The 25,334-nt window shown below is 37.1% G+C and overlaps 1 protein-coding gene across 2 annotated transcripts in view; it reads right to left on the minus strand.

The window, feature by feature from the left end:
• The window catches only part of LOC124594853 (serine/threonine-protein kinase mTOR), a 264,014-nt gene that overhangs the window by 54,739 nt on the left and 183,941 nt on the right, over window positions 1-25,334 (minus strand). For both annotated transcript variants that reach the window (XM_047133312.1, XM_047133311.1), the window contains 5 exons: window positions 24,822-25,007; window positions 18,353-18,478; window positions 10,528-10,673; window positions 8,491-8,595; window positions 878-1,106 (listed from right to left, as the gene is read on the minus strand). In XM_047133312.1, the coding sequence (XP_046989268.1) occupies window positions 878-1,106; window positions 8,491-8,595; window positions 10,528-10,673; window positions 18,353-18,478; window positions 24,822-25,007 (792 nt within the window). The remainder of the gene's footprint in view (window positions 1-877; window positions 1,107-8,490; window positions 8,596-10,527; window positions 10,674-18,352; window positions 18,479-24,821; window positions 25,008-25,334) is intronic.

A 25,334-nucleotide genomic window follows, 5' to 3' on the forward strand; every position in this document is an offset into this window, starting at 1 on the left:
ATACTTCTATTGGTGAGCTCTTAACCATTCCACAGTCAGTGCTAAAACACAACTATCTTAAATTCAACAGGAGAATGTACAACCAAGCCGCTGGACTATCCAGGGGAATTGCCTGTTAATGTGTAACTTGACTTCTTCCACAAACCTGAAGGCTCTCCTTTACAGAACACAATATGTGCATGAACGAATGTAAATAGGATATTCCTGTCACTTCACCTATCGATTAATCACAAAGATCAATTAAGTATAAGCACCAGTGAAATTGTTTGGTTTTTTATATTTTTTGTTGTCTAATAAAAGATTATGTTGTTATATTGAGATGTCACAAGAAAGAAAACAGCAATATTTGTTGGCTCATAAGAAGTTTAAAAAGTCTTGATATCAAATTACCTTCCACGTGGAATGTGAATGCACTCAACAACTGTGACATGACTTGCAAAATGATGGAGAACAACAATCAAACGTCCTTTCCTTTCACGCTTTATTAAAGCAAATATACATTTCAGCTAGTAGTCCTTTCCTTTCATGCTTTATTAAAGCAAATATACATTTCAGCTAGTAACTGCTATTATCAATACATTGTTTTAATACATGCCCTTGTACATCAATCCCCTGTTGTTCAGGTTTCTGTCACAATTCACTCAAGACTACTTGATACTGGCTAGTTACTAACTGAAATCTTGATTTGCTTTAATAACGCCTGAAAGGAAAGGACGACTGATTGCTGTTCTCCATCATTTTAAAAGTCTCTCTATGCTCTTGTATGGTTCTTCCTAAAATTAATTGAAACTCTTGCAGATAACAATTCATATAGCATTCAAAAACAAAATCAAGATATATTTTTAATACTACTACAAGATATATTTGTATTACTTACCAAGCCAGAATTTCGTGCCACTGACTCATCTTCAACTATACCACCCTGTTTCTGCTGTTGGGTGTAGAAAAGGACAGTCTCATAGTTCATGTATGCCCAGGCATGCCAAGCCTTATACCAGTTAGGATCATGCTCTGTTGCAGAGGCATAATAATTAAGTACAGTTATAATTGAACTTTGGTTGATACCTCTGACAGCTTCATGCCACTGCCCTAATTTCAAGTAGCATCTGAAAACATTTAAATCTTTTTATTCAAATATTAAAAATAGAAGAACACTACTATATTCATTTTAATTGTTGGTTATGGATTCATATGCATAAGAAATAATTGTATCAAATTATTGTACAATGCCTCAGAAAAACAAAATATTCACAAGTTTGCAAGTATTGTAAGACTGATTAATTAATTAAACAAAGAAATAGTACTTCAGAATTTCAATGCTATAATTACAAGGAAACAGACTACACAACATAAGTCTAAAGTGTATTTGTATTAATAGGAAATGTATGTATCACTTTGTCCGTTTTGGATGGAGAACACTGCAGCTGTTTTGATTAATTACACTGTAGGAAATAATACAACCAGTCACAAGTTTTCTTGAAATGATTTCATTATACCAGGGCTTCCCTATCTTTTCAGCAGGCGGACCCCTTCTTCAGTCGAAAATCCATGGCGGACCCCTAGTCAGTCAACAGCACAGTAACTTCAAATTTCAGAGCAAAACCCACGGGCAGGTGGCATGTTCCCAATCCCCCCCCCCCCCCCCCCCCAAAGTATCAATAGTCTTTGGTTTAGAGATGAATGAAAACAATTTGAAATTAACGATCCAATTTGAATTCCCACTGTATACAGACACACACTAGTGGATTTACTCTCTTTGTTCAACACACTATAGCCTGATTAAAATTACTTGGTAATTGAAATTTCACACGATGGAGCTTTCTTCCTCCAAGAGCAATCAACGTCATGTCCAAACTGTTCGCTGTTGACAAGCTGCCGCTTATGGTCTGTTCACTTCGACTGTTTGGCTACTGATGTGTAAGGAGCATGCATATTTCGTTACAGTTGTGTGTGTGTGTGTGGTTTTTCGTGAAATCCGAAGAAAAATGTTCATATGTATGTAAAGTCTTCCTTTGGTCATCCTCCCTCCTCATTCATTTCAACTGGAAACTTCCCTTGTTGTGAAGGCGATGGAGAAACTGCAGCCTTCTTCGATGATCCTGACTTCAGGCACAGATCCACGTTAGAAGTAATAAACTAGTCAAAAATCGACTTACGAAACAGGTAGCACACTGACAAGTCAAGTTCAACATTTAATGATGCCTGGGGCCGCATACGTGCCAGCGAGAGATGTGATTGGTCGACGAAGCTCGCTCCGCGCATGCGTAAAAGGTTTCAGCGCATCTAGTGCCATGAGCCAGCACACAAACGACCCCCGTATTGTTGCTTAAACAGTCGATCAGAGAAGCCGCATTCTCCGGCACTAAACTGTGTATACGTTCTTACTTAGGAACCGCAAAGGCTGCTTCGGGATACGACCTGAAGTAAAATTACACATGTTTTTCACACGAAAAAAAAAAAAAAAAAAAAAAAAAAAAAAAATAGTGATGAATTTTACTCATTATTTTACACGATTTGGTGAAAGGTGGCCGCGGACCCCTAGAAAGAGCCGGCGGACCCCTAAGGGGTCCGCGGACCACAGGTTGGGAAGCCCTGCATTATACCATTACTAGTTTGTTTTTAGTTCAGTTCATTGATCAGTATGGACTGTAAAAGAAAATGAAACCTCTGTCCTTTAATATGTAAAGAAGGACTTTTCAGGAAGACACAAGTGTAAAACTTGCAAAGAAGTCAACACTACCATCTGACGTTGGACTCAGGCCCCAAACTAGTAATGGTATAATAAAATCATTTCCAGAAAATTTGTGGCTGGCTGCAGCATTTCCTACAGCGTGATGTACATATCATTTTTAATGAAAATACCTGGTAAATTACAATTGTAAATGTGCAACATTAAGTCAAATCTTCATATAAGAAGCAGAAACAAGATATGAAACAGTGCTTTTAACTCATAACGTTCTCTAGCAAAATATTCAGAAAATCTTTATAACTGAAAGCCAAATTTGCATATTATTGTTCTAGCATTGTTTCTAATTATTTTAACAATGTTGTGGCTTATGTACTACGGTAGTCTCAACAATGAGCTGATGTATGCAAAGTACTAACATTTTCATTTTGGTAACATTTTGTCCATTTAGTTAAAATGGTCTGTCTCACAGCAGTTCAAGAACTTCATCTACATCTGTATTAACACAACAAAGCTACAATGATACCCCATTCTACTTATGTGCTCATTTGTGAGAGTTTTCTTATCTATATGGCCAACAACAACTAGCCTCATCATCTGCTGGCTATTTCAGACAGCAAGCAATTCAGAAAATTTACCTTTGGGAGGCATTTCGTAGTATTTGATAGCTCCTGTACTCTGGACATTGTAATTTTTATTTTCTAAGGAACTACACATGCAGACTGCAGACAGTTACTGCTTCAATGGTATTTTAAAGTGCAAATTTATTCAAGAGAGTACAAGGTGGTGAACATAGTGAATACATTATTAGATAAATATTGTTCTCACGCTATTTCCATTTTCTGCAGACAGTGTTTTATGTGCATATTTGCACATTTTATATATGCTCATTTTCTGCATGGTGGTCATCACAAACATGAGCAATCTATGGATGCTGAAAGTAGTAGAATTGTGATCTTGCTAGAAGAGTGCATTTTCTCTTGCTACAAGTGTGCATTTTCTGTGCCACCATAATAAATGGTGTTTGAAAAAGAACTCCCTAGTTTCAATGTGTCCGTGTCCGTAGAAAGTGACATACCCTATTCTAGTTTGTGGTGTCTGATTCATCAACTCCCCAAGTTTGGCTCTCCTGCAGTTGGCTGGTCTGCTTGACATTGAGATGGCACCAGCACTGTTTTTTTCCTCTGTTTCCTCAGCTCAGTCCAGGTGTGTGTGCAGTGCAGTGCGGAGCAACTCAGCAACATTTCATGTCAAAGGAACTGTCAATCGTCATAACTACAGAATTTGGGGGGCACAGCATCCACATGATGTTATTCAGCACCAACATGACTCTCCCAAAGTTAATGTCTGGTGCGGTTTGATGGAAGATCGTGTGATGCGGTTTGCTGGAAGATTGTGTGATTGGTCCTTTCATTTTTGTAGAAAGAACAATAATGGGGATGTTTACTGTGACATGTTGACAGAGCACGTCTTTTCCCAAACGGACGATATTGAGGCAGAAGAGGAGCTTGTGTTTTTCCAATAAGATGGGGCTCCACATCATGTGCGTGCGGCTCTTGACACTCACTTTTCAGGAAAGTGGATAGGCAGGGCTGACCCAATACCTTCGCCACCATGAAGGCCAGACTTAATCCCACTGGACTTTTTCTTTTAGGGCCACATAAAAAATGTTGTGTACAGTGAAAAGATCAGAGACCTTATTATTTACGGGAAAGCATTGTCACGGTGGTTGGGACAGTTACATCTGAAATGTTGGTGAATATGTGGCGAGAAGTGGAATATCATCTCGACATGTGCAGCACAACAAATGGATTCCATGTTAACGTCTACTAACATTAAACAAAACTTGAAGGAATTCTCTTTCATGATATGTACTCATTGATGTAATTTTTCACTAATTTCTCCATTAAACTAAGGAGTTCTTTTTCAAACACCCAGTATGTATCAGAAGGCTGTAAGGACAGCACGTGCATTGTACCAGAGTGAACTAAAGGGCACAATAATTCCAATAATTTCAAAATTTTCTGTTAAGGTCACAAATGTTACAAAGCCAGTGCAAAGATGCACCCTGACGTTGCTACCTAATGTCAAAATAAGTGAACGCACTGGTAATGGGAAGCGGCAATGATCCAATAAATTGAAGAACAAAATCTCTTCCTGTCTTACCTACAATCTGTATAATTTAGAAATGGTCAACCAGTTAATATATGTTGTATCCTGCTATTAGTGCATGTGAGTGTGAGTGCGTTGAGTGTAGTGCAGCTGTGAATGTGTACTTAAATCAACCTCCAAGTGTATCAGCTCAGGCCGGCCACTAAAGGCCACCTGTAGGAAGTATGCACACAAAACAATCTCCACTGCACCATCTACGGGTGACTGGCGCCTATATATGTGCAGAGCAGTGCTCCCTCATGCTCACTGTGGTTTTTAGGTTGTACTATTTATATCAGTTGTTCTGTGTATGGCTGATGATTCTTTTGTCTTTTTACATGTTGAGTCACAAGTGGCATATTTCCATTGTTGTTCAGAGGTTTATGAATAAAGCCATATTTGTTTTACTTCGATAGGTTTTGTGTTTTACTTGGTTACTACGATATACACCAATCAGCCAGAACATTATGATCACCAACCTATTATCAATGTAAACTCGTTCTGGTGATAGCAGTTTCACCTGGTAAGGAATGACTGCTGGTGAGACACACGTACAGTGCATGTAGTATCATTGAGAGTTCTGTTCGCGTGTAGAATGGGGAAGACGTGCAGTCTATGTGAGTTTGACCTAAGGCAGATTGTGATGGCCCAGAGGCACGGCACAAGCGTTTTGGAAACTGCACGACTTGTCAGGTGTTCGAGGAGTGTTGGGGCGAGTGTCTTCAACTTGTGGCAAAATCAAAGTGAAACCACATCCAGACATTGTGGGGTTGGGCGGCCACCCCTCACTACAGATGTCGGATGTCGCAGGCTGGGCAGACTGGTAAAACAAGACAGGTGGTGAACTGTGGTGGAACTAACATCAGACTTCAATGCTGGGCAGAGTGAAAGTGTGTCTGAATATAGTGCATTGATGATATAATATTAACCCCATGACAATGGCAACTACAAGTGAAATGAACATGTGACCCATCACTGGATGTTGGTCCAGTGGCAGAGCATTGCAGGGTCTGACGAATCCCAATGCCTTCTTCATCATGCCGATGGGAGGGCATGAATCTGTTGTCTTCCACGGGAACAGCTCCTTGACACTTGTACTGTGGAATGGAGACAAGCTGGCAGCAGCTCCATTATGCTCTGAGGAAAAGCCACATGGGCATCCATGGCTCTAGCGGAACTCAAGCATGCCACCATAATAACCAAGGAGTATCATACACTGGTTGGAGACCAATTATATCCCTTCACGATTATCATGTTTCCCAATGGCAGTGACATTTTTCAACAAGATAAAGTGCCATGTCACAGGGCCAGGAGTGCGATGGAGTGGTTTGAGAAACACAGTGGCAAGTGTCAGTTAATGTGTTGGCCCCCCCAACTCACCAAATCCAACACATCTGGTATGTGACTGGTCATGGCACCAAAGCTCATCGGGCACCTCGCCAAAGCTCATCAGGCACCTCCCCAGAATTCATGTGAAATAGGTGACCTGTGTGTGCAGATGTGGTATCAACTCTCCCCAGTCACCTACCGAGGCCTCAATGCTTCCACGTCATGATGACACGTCACCGCTGTTATCAGTGCCAATGGTGGACATACCGGCTATTAGTTAGGAGGTCATAATGTTCTGACTGATCAGTGTAAGTTGAACATCAGTGATGAAAATTTGTACCACTGGGAAATATAAAAGCCCTGTTTAAAGCAAAACTAGTGGTAGCAATTTTATTTATTGTAATACAGCCCCTGCAAGATCAACTTACGCTAGTGAGTTAAATTTCTCTTCTAAGATCATAGCAACCAAGAAAGTGCATTTATATTTTGTGCTGTATATTCACAACTTCTTTTATTAGGTATTATTCTCTTCAAAATCATCACTGAATGAAGTTAGTGTTGCATTATTCTTAGTATGACTATGGAATTTACAGGAGGAGTCAGAAGAGTATTATTAGGCCTGACAAAAACAAATTAACTGTCGATCTATTCTTTTATTATGAGGGCTTCTGTGGTTTAAACTAAACTCTCAATATGCTAAAAACATATAAGAATATGAACATTGAAGAGTATTTATACATATATATATATATATATATATATATAATTCTGGGCGGTTTTAATTTAACTGGTGGTGCTCTGAGTGCTGCCGTGTGGGCTATACAGATTGAAGCTTGTTGAAACATCATAGGCATATACATTAATCGATGTGCTCGCAGAGCTCTGAAAATAATAGTACCAGTTTTTGCCATCAATGGCACTGTAATCAGTCAGAATGTGAAATGTTTTATGTTTTGCCATCAGTATTCTGTCTGCCACTTGGCGATGCAATGTTGATATCTTTTGTGAAGTGACTGTTGGCGCTAGAAAGTTTTCTGTACACAATGCAATAGCTATTGAAAAGAGAGAGCTTGTACGGTTGTTTTATCAGAATGGCAGCAATTGCAGTGCTGCACTGTGAGAATATTGCCAACAGGAACGGCTGTGAAGAGGCCCCATGTCAATAAATGGGCTAAGGAATGTGATAAAGAAATTTGAAGAAACAGGTGAATTAGGTGTTGCATCATGGGATGGGAGGTGGCCCATTTCCATGGCAGGTGTTGATAATGTTGCTTTAGCTATAGCTGACTGTGCAGCACATGCCTCAAATTCTGCAGCCAGTGATCGAGCTGAGTCACCAGAATTCCCTCTTCCCTGGTCAACAGTTCAAAAAAATTTGTGGCACATTTTACACTGTTATCCATACACGATTCAGAATGTGCACCAAATGAAGCCCTAAGATATGCTAAAATGCTGTGAAGTCACCCTTAATTTTTTGACATGCATGGAAATGGATGACATATGGCTGCAAAATATTCTTTGGATAGGCAAGTAACATCCACTGCACTCAGCTTATATGAGAGCATGATAAGATTTCAATGCCTGTTGCATTCTTGGTATATTGTTCTTCCCAGGAGATGACACCTCGTTGGCCTTTTACATGTACAGTGACACCTGGGCATGATAAGGACCTCCTTGTACAACTTGTGATTCCAGCTTTGCAAAAAAGCAACTGTGTCCACACCACTGTTTTCATGCAGTGATGGAGCAACATGACAGGTCACTTGACAGATAAAAGATTTGCTTCAAGAATCCTTCGTGCATTATGTATGGGTGATTTCAAGATATGTGGCCTTTCTGATCCCCTGAACTAAGTCCATGTGACTTCTGAATGTGGGGATATCAAAAAATCCTGATCTGAAGGACAGCATATGATGACATATCACTCTGATTACACCAAATATGCTGTGAGCAACTGTCAACTATGCCGTGTTATATGTGCAGCATATTGCTGAGTTGGGAGACTGTACGGAAAGCATGTTGTAACTTATGACCATATCCTAATAAATATGACAGAACCACCTCTACCGCGTGTTCCACCTTTCCTCCCCTTTTCCTACAACAATACCACATTCTGACTGCTTAAAATGCTGTACTTCCACCAGGTGGCAGAAGGTGGAACTATATTTTTTCAGCATACTCCACGAAGACACCAATTAATGAACATACCTACAATGTTTCAGCATCCTGTGATATGTACAGCCAGAGTTTCAAACACTGACAGTTTATTTATAACCACCCGGTATAAAGGAATTTATTGTTTTGTTGTAAAAAGACAGTAAAACCTTGCAAGAAGTCTTCGGTGTAGCTGCTGTTGTTTCTGGTCCTCAGGGCTGATCATCTGCATTGCTTGTGGATTTAGCCAAGTTTGTACAAACTGCTTCAAATGACTGTAAATAATACAAAATCATCAGAAGACTACAGTAAATTAAAAAATATCTTATTAATTAACATCACACAATACATAACATTTTAGAAACTGTCTCCAATTATGTAGGAAAAGCAGAAAAAAATTTCAGCTAGTATTTTCAAAGATTAAAGCACAGAATTATTTACTATAAATTGATCAAAACTAACTGTTCAGAATTATTTACTATAAATTGATCAAAACTAACTCTTCAAAGATCTCATTTCACACACTGTAACTTACTTGCTTTTATTGCTTTATTTATCGTTGCTCCGACATGAAGACAGTTGCCTCCATCAGTTACACTTTTCAGAGAAAAGATTTATGTGAGAAGACACAACAATTAGTTATAGTATGCAATTTAAAAATATTTTGCATAGGTTTTCTACAGCAGGGTTAGTAGTTTTTCCTAGTTAGTAGTTTTTCATACTCGTTTCCAATGGTGAATATTTTATTGTCAAACATGATATTACCAAGCCTAATTGTAGTTGCTTTCCTGGTATTTCTCATATCTGTACTTGAGATAGTAATCACTGTGGCCATGTGAGCTCTACAAGAAGCAACATAAATGATTCCAGGCATGTTCAATAAAAATAAAAGTAGCAGTTAGATTGAAAGTACAATGTAGAACACTGTTAAACTACTCAGTTTTCTCTCGCAACCCTGGTTTATTGGTGCTTATACAACTGATGACGCTAGGCTATGAACTAGTTTCTGAAGAGTGTAGACTAGTGTTACACTGTCAACCGAACTCAGTCATTTATTGCATCTTGTAATTGTACAATACAGTGCAGCTGTGAGTCCACATAAGAACATTGATTTTGGTTGAAATCAGTTCTAATTATGCCTTAGGGTTTCAAGAGTTTACAAGAATCTGGAAGGCAGTACTAATATCTAGGATCCTGCAATGGAGACCTTACAGGGCACAGAAAGAACCAACTGCATTCATATAGTCTAAATAGTATGTCTTCCATAATATCAATGTTTGGCCACTTTTGGCCATGCTTTAATTTTTCTAACACCAGAGAGCATTATCCAAGTTCAATGTCAGTAGGCTTAAACCATGTCTGCACAACGCATTGGATATCACTGCCAGAGTCCACATCACTTTGAAGTCAGTAACAGATTTTTGTCATATCCACTGAGACCTGGACCATACCAGCAGAAAATTAACACAAAATCCAAACTGTGCTGATGAGATATGTAAGAACATATCTGGTTTCTGAATATAGGAAACACAACATAATGAAGTGGAAGTGTTAACAAACAGAATAAGAAATATAGAAACAAGCAAGCACACAATAGCCCAATAATGATCTAACATGGTGTGAAAAGTCATTAGGAAAGACTGCAATGAAATACAAATATGATGAAACAATGACATCAAGTAACAATTATGTGGAAATATGATGAAGCATGCAAAGTGCTTACATACAAAATAAGTAGTGATAGTATGTGTAGTATGAGGAGGAGATACACACCTAGAACCTACAAATCTCTCATGAATCCTTGGTACCAAGGAATAAGAGTCATTAGTACTACACATGTGAACAAGGAAAGGACAGTTTTATAATGAACCAAGATCAACAGTTCACAGTTATTATAGCGGCAAACACAATACACTCATTTTATGACCCATTCAAGATAATCTTTACACACAACATAATCATTACTTTATCTTTGGAAACAAGTTGTTTCTTCATCGAAAAGAAGGGTCTGTATTTTAAGGTATCCAGCCTGGATGATGGTTCCATTCTTATGCACAGTATTTTGGTGTCAAAACGGTGAAAACAACTAAAATGTTATTCACACCAAGTAACAAAAGACACATGCACATAAATTGTTGAAATATTTCGCATAAAAAAGAATTGTTAATCTTAGTGTGAAGCTATACTGACATATCGCTGACACTTACTTGTAAGCTTCTTCCCGTTTCCCTGACATCCACATATGTTTCGTGTAAGCAAATGTGACTTGTGGATGGTGTGTGGGGAGTGGTTGATCTGAATTTTGAGACGGATCCACACCAAGCAGCATCACTAAAGTTTTATGAGACAACATCTGCAATACATAAAGATATAACATCGCTAACATATCAGGGTTTCCTGCTCTCTTTTACCCACTATTCTTATATAAACACCACATTCTGAACTGAAAGAGTGTGATTAAGTGCATTTGCTTTGGCAATGAAAACAAAAAAGTTCTGGTATCTTGTCACTATTCTTATTGGAGTTAATGAGAGATAAGATAAGAAATAAGTAGCCTAAACACACAGTTTCTGAATTTACAGCTGACTATTTGCAATACCTGCATTTGGTCACATAAAATTATTATTTTTATCGTAAAGAAGACAGGTCAAGTTGCAGACAGGTGCACTTCCCCACCCCATCCATACTGCTAATTGCACTCCACATGATAGTTGCATTCCAGCCCAGGATGCTGGAGATGCCAGTTGCATGTGTGTGAGGTGTCCTTGCTTATATGTGAGTGAGTGCTGTGTATGTCTTTTGCTGACGAAAGCTGTGGCCAAAAGCTTTATGTGAGTGCTCTTTTAATTGTGCCTGTCTGCAACTTGATGTGACTTATGTACAGTAAGTAGTAATCTGTCTTTTCCTACATTGTTGATATTCCTACCTGGAGTTTCCATTATTTAATTTGAAAATTATTCTTCTGTCAGTTATGCTGCTTTTGTGAGGGAGGGAGAGGGGATATCTTTCTTGAAAAAGTGGCTGAATTAGGGGATATCTTTCTTAAAAAAGTGGCTGAATTTGTTGTTTCTCACATCCTAGTTATTAAAAATAACCATGGCTTATCGAATTACACCTATCGTCAATGAGCTTGCTTTGACTCTAACAATAACTTTCATGTTTGTTTATATTCATGTGTTTGTTACAATGACTGTTTCAGTAGTATTACTATTTTAGTCCATTTACACATTCTCAAAAATTCTTCAATGTGCTGATTCCTCTCCCAGTACATGTAATCTGCAGTGACATGACTTACTTTATCATATTTTGTTTAAACTTGCAACAATCAATTAAGCTCCCAGTACATAAATGTTAAGGTGTGCTTTACAGATATCTTCAGATGTGTTTGGTTTTCAATTGACTAAACATATTGCTAATGTTCCTACTCTAGAGATGACTTCAGTAAATGTCAAATCTGTAGAGGAACAAAAAGCAAGAACATTGGCTCAAAAAAAGTTCTGGTAGTAGTTCTACAGCATAGTGTTTTGGGACTACTTTCATATACAACAGGCCAGAAGAGATGAGCACAAAAGTTACAGTAAAAGTTTGGTGCAATTCATTCAACTTCAATTTCAGCAGATGTTATGATTTTAAAAAATGTCTTTTACGAATTATTTCTTGTGGAACTTACTGACTTTACATGTAGAACCCATATATAGTATATTTGATGATTGGAAACTGATTCACAAGCATATATAGCACAGAAACTTCTAGCAGAATGTAAATAATTTAGAAATAAAGGTAACAACTGAACAAGTAATAGATGCATTGAGTCATTAAAACTGTAATACTTTGGGATGCCCCCCCCCCCCCCCCCCAATGAACCATGGACCTTGCCGTTGGTGGGGAGGCTTGCGTGCCTCAACGATACAGATAGCCGCACCATAGGTGCAACCACAACAGAGGGTTATCTGTTGAGAGGCCAGACAAATGTGTGGTTCCTGAAGAGGGACAGCACCCTTTTCAGTAGTTGTAGGGGCAACAGTCTGGATGATTGACTGGTCTGGCCATGTAACACTAACCAAAACGGCCTTGCTGTTTTGGTACTGCGAACAGCTGAAAGCAAGAGGAAACTACAGCCATAATTTTTCCCGAGGGCTTGCAGCTTTACTGTATAATTAAATGATGATGGTGTCCTCTTGGGTAAAATATTCCGGAGGTAAACTAGTCCCCCATTCTGATCTCCGGGCGGGAACTACTCAAGAGGACATCGTCATCAGGAGAAAGAAAACTGGCATTTTACGGATCGGAGTGTGGAATGTCACATCCATTAATCGGGCAGGTAGGTTAGAAAATTTAAAAAGGGAAATGGATAGGTTAAAGTTTGATATAGTGGGAATTAGTGAAGTTCGATGGCAGGAGCAACAAGACTTTTGGTCAGGTGAATATAGGGTTATAAATACAAAATCTACAGTAGTACAAGTTTATGTGCCAACTAGCTCTGCAGATGATGAAGAAATTGATGAAATGTATGGTGAGGTAAAAGAAATTATTCAGGTAGTGAAGGGAGACGAAAATTTAATAGTCATAGGTGAGTGGAAGTCGAGAGTACGAAAAGGGAGAGAAGGAAACGTAGTAGGTGAATATGGATTGGGGCTAAGAAATGAAAGAGGAAGCCGTCTGGTAGAATTTTGCACAGAGCATAACTTAATCATAGCTAACACTTGGTTGAAGAATCATGAAAGAAGGTTGTATACATGGAAGAACCCTGGAGATACTAGAAGGTTTCAGATAGATTATATAATGGTAAGACAAAGAGTTAGGAACCAGGTTTTAAATTGAAAGACATTTCCAGGGGCAGATGTGGACTCTGACCACAATCTATTGGTTATGAACTGTAGATTAAAACTGAAGAAACTGCAAATGGGAATTTAAGGAGATGGGACCTGGATAAACTGACTAAACCAGAGGTTGTACAGAGTTTCAGGGAGAGCATTAGGGAACAATTGACAGGAATGGGGAAAGAAATACAGTAGAAGAAGAATGGGTAGCTTTGAGGGATGAAATAGTGATGGCAGCAGAGGGTAAACTAGGTAAAAAGATGAGGGCTAGTAGAAATCCATGGGTAACAAAAGAGATACTGAATTTAATTGATGAAAGGAGAAAATACAAAAATGCAGTAAATGAAGCAGGCAAAAAGGAACACAAATGTCTCAAAAATGAGATCGACAGGAAGTGCAAAATGGCTAAGCGGGGATGGCTAGAGGACAAATGTAAGGATGTAGAGGCTTATCTCACGAGGGGTAAGATAGATACTGCCTACAGCAAAATTAAAGAGACCTTTGGAGAAAAGAGAACAACTTGCATGAATATCAAGAGATCAGACGGAAACCTAGTTCTAAGCAAAGAAGGGAAAGCAAAAAGGTGGAAGGAGTATATAGAGGGTCTATACAAGGGCGATGTTCTTGAGGACAATATTATGGAAATGGAAGTGGATGTAGATGAAGATGAAATGGGAGATACGATACTGTGTGAAGAGTTCGACAGAGCACTGAAAGACCTAAGTCGAAACAAGGCCCCGGGAATAGACAACATTCCATTTGAACTACTGACGGCCTTGGGAGAGCCAGTCCTGACAAAACTCTACCATCTGGTGAGCAAGATGTATGAGACAGGTGAAATTCCCTCAGACTTCAAGAAGAATATAATAATTCCATTCCCAAAGAAAGCAGGTGCTGACAGATGTGAAAATTACCAAACTATCAATTTAATAAGTCACAGCTGCAAAATACTAATGCGAATTCTTTACAGACGAATGGAAAAACTTGTAGAAGCCAACCTCGCGGAAGATCAGTTTGGATTCCATAGACATATTGGAACACGTGAGGCAAGACTGACCCTACGACTTATCTTAGAAGAAAGATTAAGGAAAGGCAAACCTACATTTCTAGCATCTGTAGACTTAGAGAAAGCTTTTGACAATGTTGACTGGAATACTCTCTTTCAAATTGTGAAGGTGGCAGGGGTGAAATACAAAGAGCAAAAGGCTATTTATAATTTGTACAGAAACCAGATGGTAGTCATAAGAATCAAGGGGTATGAAAGGGAAGCAGTGGTTGGGAAGGGAGTGAGACAGGGTTGTAGCCTATCCCCGATGCTATTCAATCTGTATATTGAACAAGCAGTGAAGGAAACAAAAGAAAAGTTCGGAGTAGGTATTAAAATCCATGGAGAAGAAATAAAAACTTTAAGGTTTGCCGATGACATTGTAATTCTGTCAGAGACAGCAAAGGACTTGGAAGAGCAGTTGAACGGAATGGACAGTGTCTTGAAAGGAGGATATAAGATAAATATCAACAAAAGCAAAACGAGGATAATGGAATGTAGTCGAATTAAGTCGTGTGATGCTGAGGGAATTAAATTAGGAAATGAGACACTTAAAGTAGTAAATGAGTTTTGCTATTTGGGGAGCAAAATAACTGATGATGGTTGAAGTAGAGAGGATATAAAATACAGACTGGCAATGGCAAGGAAAGCATTTCTGAAGAAGGGAAATTTGTTAACATCGAATATTGATGTAAGTGTCAGGAAGTCGTTTGTGAAAGTATTTGTATGGAATGTAGCCATGTATGGAAGTGAAACATGGACGATAAATAGTTTAGACAACAAGAGAATAGAAGCTTTCGAAATGTGGTGCTGCAGAAGAATGCTGAAGATTGGATGGGTAGATCACATAACTAATGAGGAGGTATTGAATAGGATTGGGGAGAAGAGGAGTTTGTGGCACAACTTGACTAGAAGAAGGGATCGGTTTGTAGGACATGTTCTGAGGCATCAAGGGATCACCAATTTAGTACTGGAGGGCAGGGTGGAGGATAATAATCATAGAGGGAGACCAAGAGATGAATTCACAAAGCAGATTCAGAAGGATGTAGGCTGCAGTAGGTACTGGGAGATGAAGAAGCTTGCACAGGATAGAGAAGCATGGAGAGCTGCATCAAACCAGTCTCAGGACTGAAGACCGCAACAACAACAACTTTGGGATGCACACTATACTTGTAGAAGTGATTCACAGACATATAAAACTACTGTTGCTGCTACTACCCCCTCTACTACTACTACTACTCCTCAGGAACTACCTTTCAGTGACTGGTGAAGTTGTGTCGATACAGTTTTATCTGTGTATTACCCTTGAAGCCCACAACAAATTCCAAGTCTACTGCAACTCTGTTCGCTCCACAACAAACTGTGGATTTATTCTTTGATAATTTTCTTTGAGTATGGTTCCACAGACGACAAGAAAAAAATGTTTTTTTGTTCTGGTGCTGCCGAAGTTGTGCCAGCTATATTTCAATTGGATTACACTCTGTCTGCTACAAGGTGACATTAAGATCCTATTCCTGAAAATTTCTACAAGGTTTCATGTATCACTGCCATGATTGTGTATTCAACATCATCTAAAATAAAGTTATATCCCCAATTCAACATATTAAACCAATAGAGGAATAGAGTAAAATTCTTGAACATGACCTTCATCAGAATTTTTTTTTTAGCATTTCTCTGCTTACGATATATTATATCACATTGTACTTGACGATGCTATAAGCCATGCTGAGGCTGAGTATAATATATTAATAAGCAATAAGAAAGCTCAATGTATTGAGCAGTAAATGTTTCCCCACTGGTAAATATCTACAAAATGAAAGCAAAGTCTATATTTTACATGTTACACAGTGTAGCCGAAAACACTGCTGAAAACAATTATCTGATATTTAATAACACTGTGAGGATTAACTAGTTGTTAAGAAGCTGCATTAGAGCAATCTTTAAACAGTATGGAATTTTAAGTGAAATGTAGTGTCTCTGAAAAAATGTCTTTTATGCAGCTATTTACAACTGCTGCAATATCATTCTCATAATGGGCTTTTAACACCAAAGCATTCAAAAATGGAAGGTCGTTCAGCGATAAATGAAGAGAAGAATGCAGAGCGAATGCAGAATGCACAGCAATACACATGAAATTATCAGGAATCCAACTGGAGAGCTTGATTCACAGTACAACATGGTTTCAGGAAAGGCCAATCAACTGGTACAGCAATTTTTGAACTATTAAGTGAAGTGCTTCAGAAACTAGATAATGGCAAAAATGTCATTGGAATATGTCTAGATCTCTCTAAGACTTTTGATATCATGGATCACACAAAACTATTGCCTAAGCTTGACAACATGGGAATTAGAGAAACATCTAACAATATGTGAATGACCTAAACAAATTCAGTGAGAACATCGTCCAGTTTGCTGACGATACAAGTGTGCTAGTGAGTGGTAAAGATATGGAAATGTTTCAGAAGTCTACAACAGAGACACTGAACAATATTGAAAACTGGTTGTCACAATAAATTGGTAATAAATGCAAGTAAGACAGTGGCACTAAATTTCCATAATGAGAAAAAAGGGGAGCAAACTGTTCAGATTCAGATATCTGACAAAGACCTTCAGAATATACACAACATTAAGTTATTGGGAGTACAGCTCCAACATAAATCTTAAATGGGGGATGCATATTGAAAAAGTCTGTAAGAAATTAAGCACTACATGCTACTTAATGAGAATATTAGAGGGATGCTGCAACAAAGATTCTCTGAAAAGTGTGTATCATCCCCATATATACTCACAACTGAACTAGGGAATTATTTTCTGGGGTAACTCTTCTCTCAGCCAAAAGCTCTTTAGGCTAAAAAAAAAAAAAAGAAAGAATTAAAGAATAATTGAATGTGTAAAATGGAACAAAACCTTTAGACTACTCTTTAAAAACCTAGAAATCCTCCCACTTCCATGTATATATGTGTATGACATAACAGTGTTTGTGAAAAAATATTCAATGGAAAATCCCACTCTCTTCCAGAAAAATGAAAATATCCACTCCTGTAACACCAGGCAAAAAGGAAACTTTCCTTTAGAGCCCACACCACCATCCTGAATAAAAAAGGAACCCCGTATTATGGGAAAGTTATTTATTATAAATTTCCCCCACACATTAAATGAATAAATGACCTGGCAAATTTCAAGTCAACTGCTAAGGCATATTTGATTCATCACTGCTTCTATAGCCTCCCCGAGTTCCTTCAGGAAGGTCACTAACGATTTGTGTCTTTGCCTTAGAGATGTATCATACAAATGTTACTAGAACTTTAATGATTTACCACGTAAATGTTGCTGTAATACATATATTAATATGCCAGTACAGTACATGCTCTTTCTGCTTTAAAATATCTACCCTTTATTTTTGTACAATACTTGCTCTGTATATTGTAACTCAGTGATTATTTAATGTAGAAATAATGAATTTAATGCAAATTTAATATTATATTTTGTTATACATTGACTTGTCCTACATCAGACTATACTATTTGTGTACTATGTGATTACCATGACCAATAAAACCCAACTCATCTCTACTCAACTCTAGATTAGGGAGCATAAGTGAATGGAAGACATAGTTATGACTGTGATGAAAATGAAACGGAGGCAGGGCATGTAGCCAGGTGAAACGATGGTGTAGATGGGCAAAGAAAGGTCCTTACTGGACTCGACATTTGTAACCGGTGAGGATGGCTGTAACTGTCAAACCACATTTACTAATAAATAAAAATGAACATCTGGGTACAATGTAAAGATTGATTTGGTGTGTCTCCTTCAGAGGAAGAAGCATCTACTTGGATGTGGTCATTGGATTATCAGTCTGATATATCCTTACTTCTATTCCCTATCTTTTACTTCTTACTTCATTCAGATTCTTCACATAAGTATCTTAATTTCTTTCCTCTTGCTCCTTTTTTCTTTAAGTTTGTTATTTTTAGCCATTAATTATATCTTCTCCTGATACTGCATGCACCAGACAATTATTCTTTAAATACAATGACATGCTACACTGATAACTATCACAGCATTCAAAAGCATACCACATACACAGTGGGTAGTAGCACCCCTTCATAGCTATATCTGTCTTTTTGTTTGTGGTCCACCAAATGAAATATAGTATTTGGTACTCACCAAACGTCCAGACTTTCGGCACAAAGAAGCATACTTGAGCCAAGTGTACATATCCTCCTGTGGAGAAACAACAAGTGTACGCACTTGTATGATGCGTTGCCAGTCTTCTACTACACGCTGACATCCCTGTGAAATTGAATAAGTGATTTGCAGCATTTTGGAACTGTCCTTTAATTTATGGTTACACATCAAATGAACATGAATATAAAGTTTGAAGTGAAAAAAGAAAATCAAACTTTGTGAAAGATCATGTGACATTACATTCTTCAATTTTTATTATGCTGAAAGAAGTGTAGAGTAAATAATAGCTAAACAATCTAAAGCTGGTGACAGACAATGCAAATATTAACCCATTAAGATGCTAGAATAGCAGATTGTAAACTGAAGATCCCATTAATCTGTATAAGAAGTTTAATTTGAATTACATTTTTACTGTCATGTCTTTAAACAGTCATAGGCATTATAAGAAATACTATTCTTAATTCTGAGAGCCAGTTTACAGTTAAAATCTCTTCAACAGATATCATGTACATATCTCAAAATTTTACTAGACAAAAATGTACATGGTAAATACTTTGACAATACATTCTTCGATTGCAATGATCAGGTAGAAATGAAGAGGAAAACCATAAATGTAATAAAGTAGCAATTTACTGTATGTGTGCGGGCGCTACACACACTGTCACTGTTATAAGAAATGTAAGTGGTCACATAAATACAGTGAAGTGATGAAATTTCTGAGGTTTACGCAGACTAACTGACAGAGCATAAATTTTCAAGTATCCAAATGGGTTGTTAAGAATAGTTTTATGCACTATAAAAGGACAGTTTTATGCACAATATTTCAAGAACGTGTCTCATCTTCCTTTAAAAGGTGCTGTGAGTAGCCCTATATGTGCTTGGTGCTTAACTCCAATTAGCCTACAACACCTGTTGAAGACTACCAGGATCTGAGCTAATGTTACAGTTCATAACTGCAAATTACCTTGGCCTGACTATGAAATTACATATGAAGATTACTCAAAAGACAACAAAATAGAAAAAGGCAGTGTTAAATGATTGGAAAAAAATACAGGCAGGATCTCAAAGCAGAATATCCAGACTCAAGCTAGAATGGATTCTTAAGTTTGACAAAGATTTTGTGACAAGATAAATTCTGAAACATAAAAAAAGAAGGCAATAAGATGCAGAAAATCAACAGCAAATATGATTTGAAATTAAGTATCATTGGAAGATTCCCAGAAACAAAGTTACAGATGCAAAAAAATACTAAGCCTCAAAATTTAACCTAATCACTCTTTAAAAAAGGAATTCTCATTTTAATAAAGAATAATAACTATGAACAAGAAATAAGGGAAAAGGTTACACAAGTAGCAAATATAAGTGAAAACAATATATTGGGATTCTGCTCCAGCTGCAAGTCTTAACAAAAGGGGCAAGACTATTAGGAACAAATATCACGGGAAACAGTGTATAGAAAGGCAAGAAGTACGCCCAACATTTATTCAACATTAGTTACTGTAAGTGTTGTGGAACCATTAACTTATTATGGTATTTCTGTTAATCCAGCACACACAATATTGTTACTAGAAATCCTTTGATGGCAAAGGATTAACTTAAATTAAGAATTTGTTCCAGGCAGAATCTGTTTGGGCTAAAGCCTACTCGGTACTAACCAATTATAGGTTCTAACTGTTCTTGGGCTCGATCAAGTAAACACTGTGCACGAATTTTGCACGTGATCTGGAGAAGAGAGATTCCTCGGTAATTATTAACATTGCTTCTATCCCCTTTTTTATGCAACGGAAAAATTAGGGCAGTTTTCCAGTCTTCAGGCATTTTATCAGTTTGACAGATATGTCCTATCAGTTAAGTGATCTCTTATACTGTTAGGTCCGGCTGATTTCAGTAGTTCTGCAATTATACCATCTTCTCTGGATGCTTTATCATTTTTATGTCTCTTAATTTGTTTAGTTGATCTTTTTTCCAAATTTTAAAGGAATGAGGGCTAGATAATAAAACTCTAACACTGATTAAGGAAATGTTAACTGACACTAGTTCTAAAGTTAAATTCATGGGAGAAATTCCTGAACCATTTGATATAAAGACTGATGTTAGACTGGGAGACGGACTCTCCCCATTACTGTTTAACTTCGTTTTGGAAAAGGTAATTACAGAATGGTGAGAGCAAAAGTTGAGTCAAAATATTGATTGATAAATCAATCAAGTTAGGTAGAAGTAATATTAGAGTAGACTGCCTCACCTTTGCAAACGATCTGGCAATTTTAACTAGGGATATTACCACAGCTCAAAAATAAACTGACATTCTTAAAGAAGTTGCAGAAAAAGTAGAACTACAAATATCATTCGAAAAAACGGAATATATGACATTTAACAAACAAGCAACACAGTTTTTGAGCACGAAATATGGAAAAATAAAAAGGGTTTCTCAGTTTAAATACTTGGTGGAAATCACAGAAAACAGTCTGGAAAAAGCTGCAAATGAAGTTCGGGAAAAAAATGGCAACTGCATTCAGATAATACAAAATATTTGTAATAAAAAAAATCACTTTCTAAATTCAGTAAACTTAGGCATTACAGCACTGTAATCAAATCTGAATGTCTTTATGGAGCAGAAACTTTATTTTAAATAGAAAGAGGTATACTGAATAAATCCAAAAGAAAGAAGAAAGATTATTAGGAAAATATTAGGCCCCAAAATTACTGATGGACAAACTTATCAACTGAGAAGTAATAAGGAAATAGAAGAATACACAGACATACATGCTGACATGAGAACAAGAAGACTTAAATTTTATGGGCACATTAAAAGAATGGCACCCACTAGGTTGATAAAACAAGTAGCAGAATTCTGTGAAAACAGAAGTAACGCCAAAACTGAGCCAATTAAATGGATCCCTGTGATTAAGGAGGATCTTAAAGTAGCCCGTATAACTCAGACAGATGTTACATATAGAAAAACATTCAGACAAAAGATATTTTATTGGAAAATTGGTCTGAGGGAAATTAGGAAATGGACTGAAACACCATGGCCTGATGAGTGAAAGAGACTTTGTTCTGAAAGGGTGAAACAAATTTGGACACAAACGAAGGCCAGCCATCAAAAGTGACATTGACTGATTGTACGTCACATGGTCCTATTGGGCCCATTCATGGAGAATAATAATAATAATAATAATAATAATAATAATAATAATACAGTAATGGACTCAAACATCCCAGAGCAAACAAACAAAGAACAACACACATCAATTAAACAATCAGAGGAAAACGAAATCTTAAGACAGCCACCAGAACAAGTACAAATAGAACATTAAGTGACACACATGTTAGATATAGAAGAAAAATTTCAGTTGACATATATAGAATACAAAGACACAAATACAGACATTAGACCATTCTTGCATAGACCACCAAATAACCCGCAAGTCGAAACATCAATAAAACAATCATACACAACAAAATAAATGAAAACACAACTATGGAAGAATTACAACTACTGGTTTATGTAGGAGCACTCACTACACTAAATATACACACTAGGCAGAGATCAGAACCAACCAACACACAGAAGAAACCCACAAAACCAGCATAGCAACACAGGCTACAGATCAGAATAGAAAAACTGAGAAAAGACATCGGACAGCTAACACAATTTATAAGAAATGAAATATCAGACAAAAAACAAAAAAGGTTAGGTAAAATCTCACAACAAGAAGCGATAGAGCAATTAGATGAAAAGAAGCAAAAATTACAAGCATTGGCCAAACGACTTAGAAGATACAAAAAACGTGAAAATAGAAGGAAACAAAACCAAACATTCAACACAAACCAAAAGAAATTTTACCAGACAATAGATAACACACACATTAAAATAGACAATCCACCAAACATAACAGACATGGAACACTTCTGGAGCAACATATGGTCAAACCCGGTACAACATAACAGACATGCACGGTGGATACAAGCAGAAACAGACTCATACAAGATGATACCACAAATGCCTGAAGTGATAATTTTGCAACATGAAGTCACCCGAGAAATTAATTCTACGCACAATTGGAAAGCCCCTGGAAATGATAAAATAGCAAATTTCTGGCTAAAGAAGTTCACCTCAACACATTCACATTCAACTAAATTATTTAACAATTACATTGCAGACCCATACACAAGGAATAACTTATCTGAAACCTAAAGATCAAGCAGACACAGCAAACCCAGCAAAATATCGCCCCATAACATGCCTACCAACAACATACAAAATATTAACTTCAGTCATTACACAGAAATTAATGACACATACAACACAGAACAAAATTATAAATGAAGAACAAAAAGGCTGCTGCAAAGGAGCATGAGGATGTAAAGAGCAACTGATAATAGATACAGAGGTGACATATCAAGCTAAAACTAAACAAAGGTCACTGCACTACGCATACATTGATTACCAAAAAGTTTTTGATAGTGTACCCCACTCATGGTTACTACAGATATTGCAAATATACAAAGTACATCCTAAATTAATACAGTTCCTAAACATAGTAATGAAAAATTGGAAAACCACACTTAATATCCAAACAAATTCAAATAATATCACCTCACAGCCAATACAGATTAAGCGTGGAATATACCAAGGAGACTCATTAAGTCCTTTCTGGTTCTGCCTTGCTCTGAACCCACTATCCAACATGCTAAATAATACAAATTATGGATATAATATTACTGGAACATACCCACACAAAATAACACATTTGCTATACATGGATGATATAAAACTACTGGCAGCAACAAATCAACAACTCAACCAATTACTAAAGATAACAGAAGTATTCAGCAATGATATAAATATGGCTTTTGGAACAGACAGATGTAAGAAAAATAGCATAGTCAAGGGAAAACACACTAAACAAGAAGATTACATATTGGATAACCACAGCGACTGCATAGAAGTGATGGAAAAAACAGATGCCTATAAATATCTAGGATACAGACAAAAAATAGGAATAGATAATACAAATATTAAAGAAGAACTAAAAGAAAAATATAGACGACGACTAACAAAAATACTGAAAACAGAACTGACAGCAAGAAACAAGACAAAAGCTATAAATACTTATGCTATACCAATATTGACCTACTCATCTGGAGTAGTGAAATGGAGTAATACAGACCTAGAAGCACTCAATACACTTACATGAACACAATGCCACAAATATAGAATACATCACATACATTCAGCAACAGAAAGATTCACATTAAGCAGAAAGGAAGGAGGAAGGGGATTTATCGACATAAAAAACCTACATTATGGACAGGTAGACAATTTAAGAAAATTCTTTATAGAACGAGCAGAAACTAGCAAAATACACAAAGCAATCACTCATATAAATACATCGGCTACACCATTGCAATTTCATAACCACTTCTACAACCCTTTAGATCACATAACATCACCAGATACGAAGAAAGTAAATTGGAAAAAGAAAACACTACGTGGCAAGCACCCGTATCATCTAACACAGCCACACGTCGATCAAGATGCATCCGACACGTGGCTAAGAAAAGGCAATATATACAGAGAGACGGAAGGATTCATGATTGCAATACAGGATCAAACAATAACCACCAGATATTACAGCAAGCATATTATTAAAGATCCCAATACCACAACAGATAAATGCCGACTTTGCAAACAACAAATAGAAACAGTAGATCACATCACAAGCGGATGTACAATACTAGCAAATACAGAATACCCCAGAAGACATGACAATGTAGCAAAAATAATACATCAACAACTTGCCATACAACATAAACTAATAAAACAACACGTTCCCACATACAAGTATGCACCACGAAATGTACTGGAGAATGATGAATACAAATTATACTGGAACAGAACCATTATAACAGATAAAAAAAACACCACATAACAAACCTGACATCATATTCACCAATAAAAAGATGAAATTAACACAACCAATCGAAATATCCATACCCAACACAACAAATATACAGAAGAAAACAGGAGAAAAAATTGAAAAATACATCCAACTGGCTGAGGAAGTCAAGGACATGTAGCATCAGCATAAAGTTGACATTATACCAATTATACTATCAACTACGGGAGTCATACCACACAATATCCACCAGTACATCAACGCAATACAGCTACATCCAAACATATATATACAACTACAGAAATCTGTAATTATTGATACATGTTCAATCACCCGAAAGTTCCTAAATGTAATGTAACATATACCGTACAGTTAAAAGGAAGTCACGCTTGATCAAGGTCCGTGTCACTTTCCATTTTTAACCAGACATAATGTCTGAGACAGGAAAGAATAATAATAATAGTAATAATACAGTACCACCATCAAATAAGCTTAGGGAAGATAAATGAGTTTTTAGACTTCTGCTGAACCATGTAGTGTATTACCTGAAGCCTGTCCCACCACATTTTTCTTATTGTAGGTCGGCGCTCTGGAACTAACTTATACTGAATCACTTCCTCAAGTTCTGCCAACATCTGCACAGACACCATTGCACCATATGCACGTTGGTAGCTTTCTCCTGCCATTGCTGTGAGCTCAGTATCTAGTAGATCACGTGCTGAATCTATAAGCTGGACAGATGCAAGAAAGATACATTTCTTAGTCTACAGAACAAATTTTACAAAATTATGTACTCTAAAGATAAGGCTGTTGTCTGTAAAAATAAATAGACTGTGACTTTCTTTCTTAATGAATAAAAACTAAGCATGTTTCAATATAAAATTTTTGTTTGTTGCAATATGTTCTACCTCCTACGCTCTTATTAAAAGATGACTTTTATGTAAGAAGTACTTATGTCAAGGAAAGGCAAACCTACATTTCTAGCATTTGTAGACTTAGAGAAAGCTTTTGACAATGTTGACTGGAATACTCTCTTTCAAATTCTAAAGGTGGCAGGG

This window comes from Schistocerca americana, chromosome 2 (genome assembly GCF_021461395.2).
Source record: "Schistocerca americana isolate TAMUIC-IGC-003095 chromosome 2, iqSchAmer2.1, whole genome shotgun sequence".
NCBI lineage: Eukaryota > Metazoa > Arthropoda > Insecta > Orthoptera > Acrididae > Schistocerca > Schistocerca americana.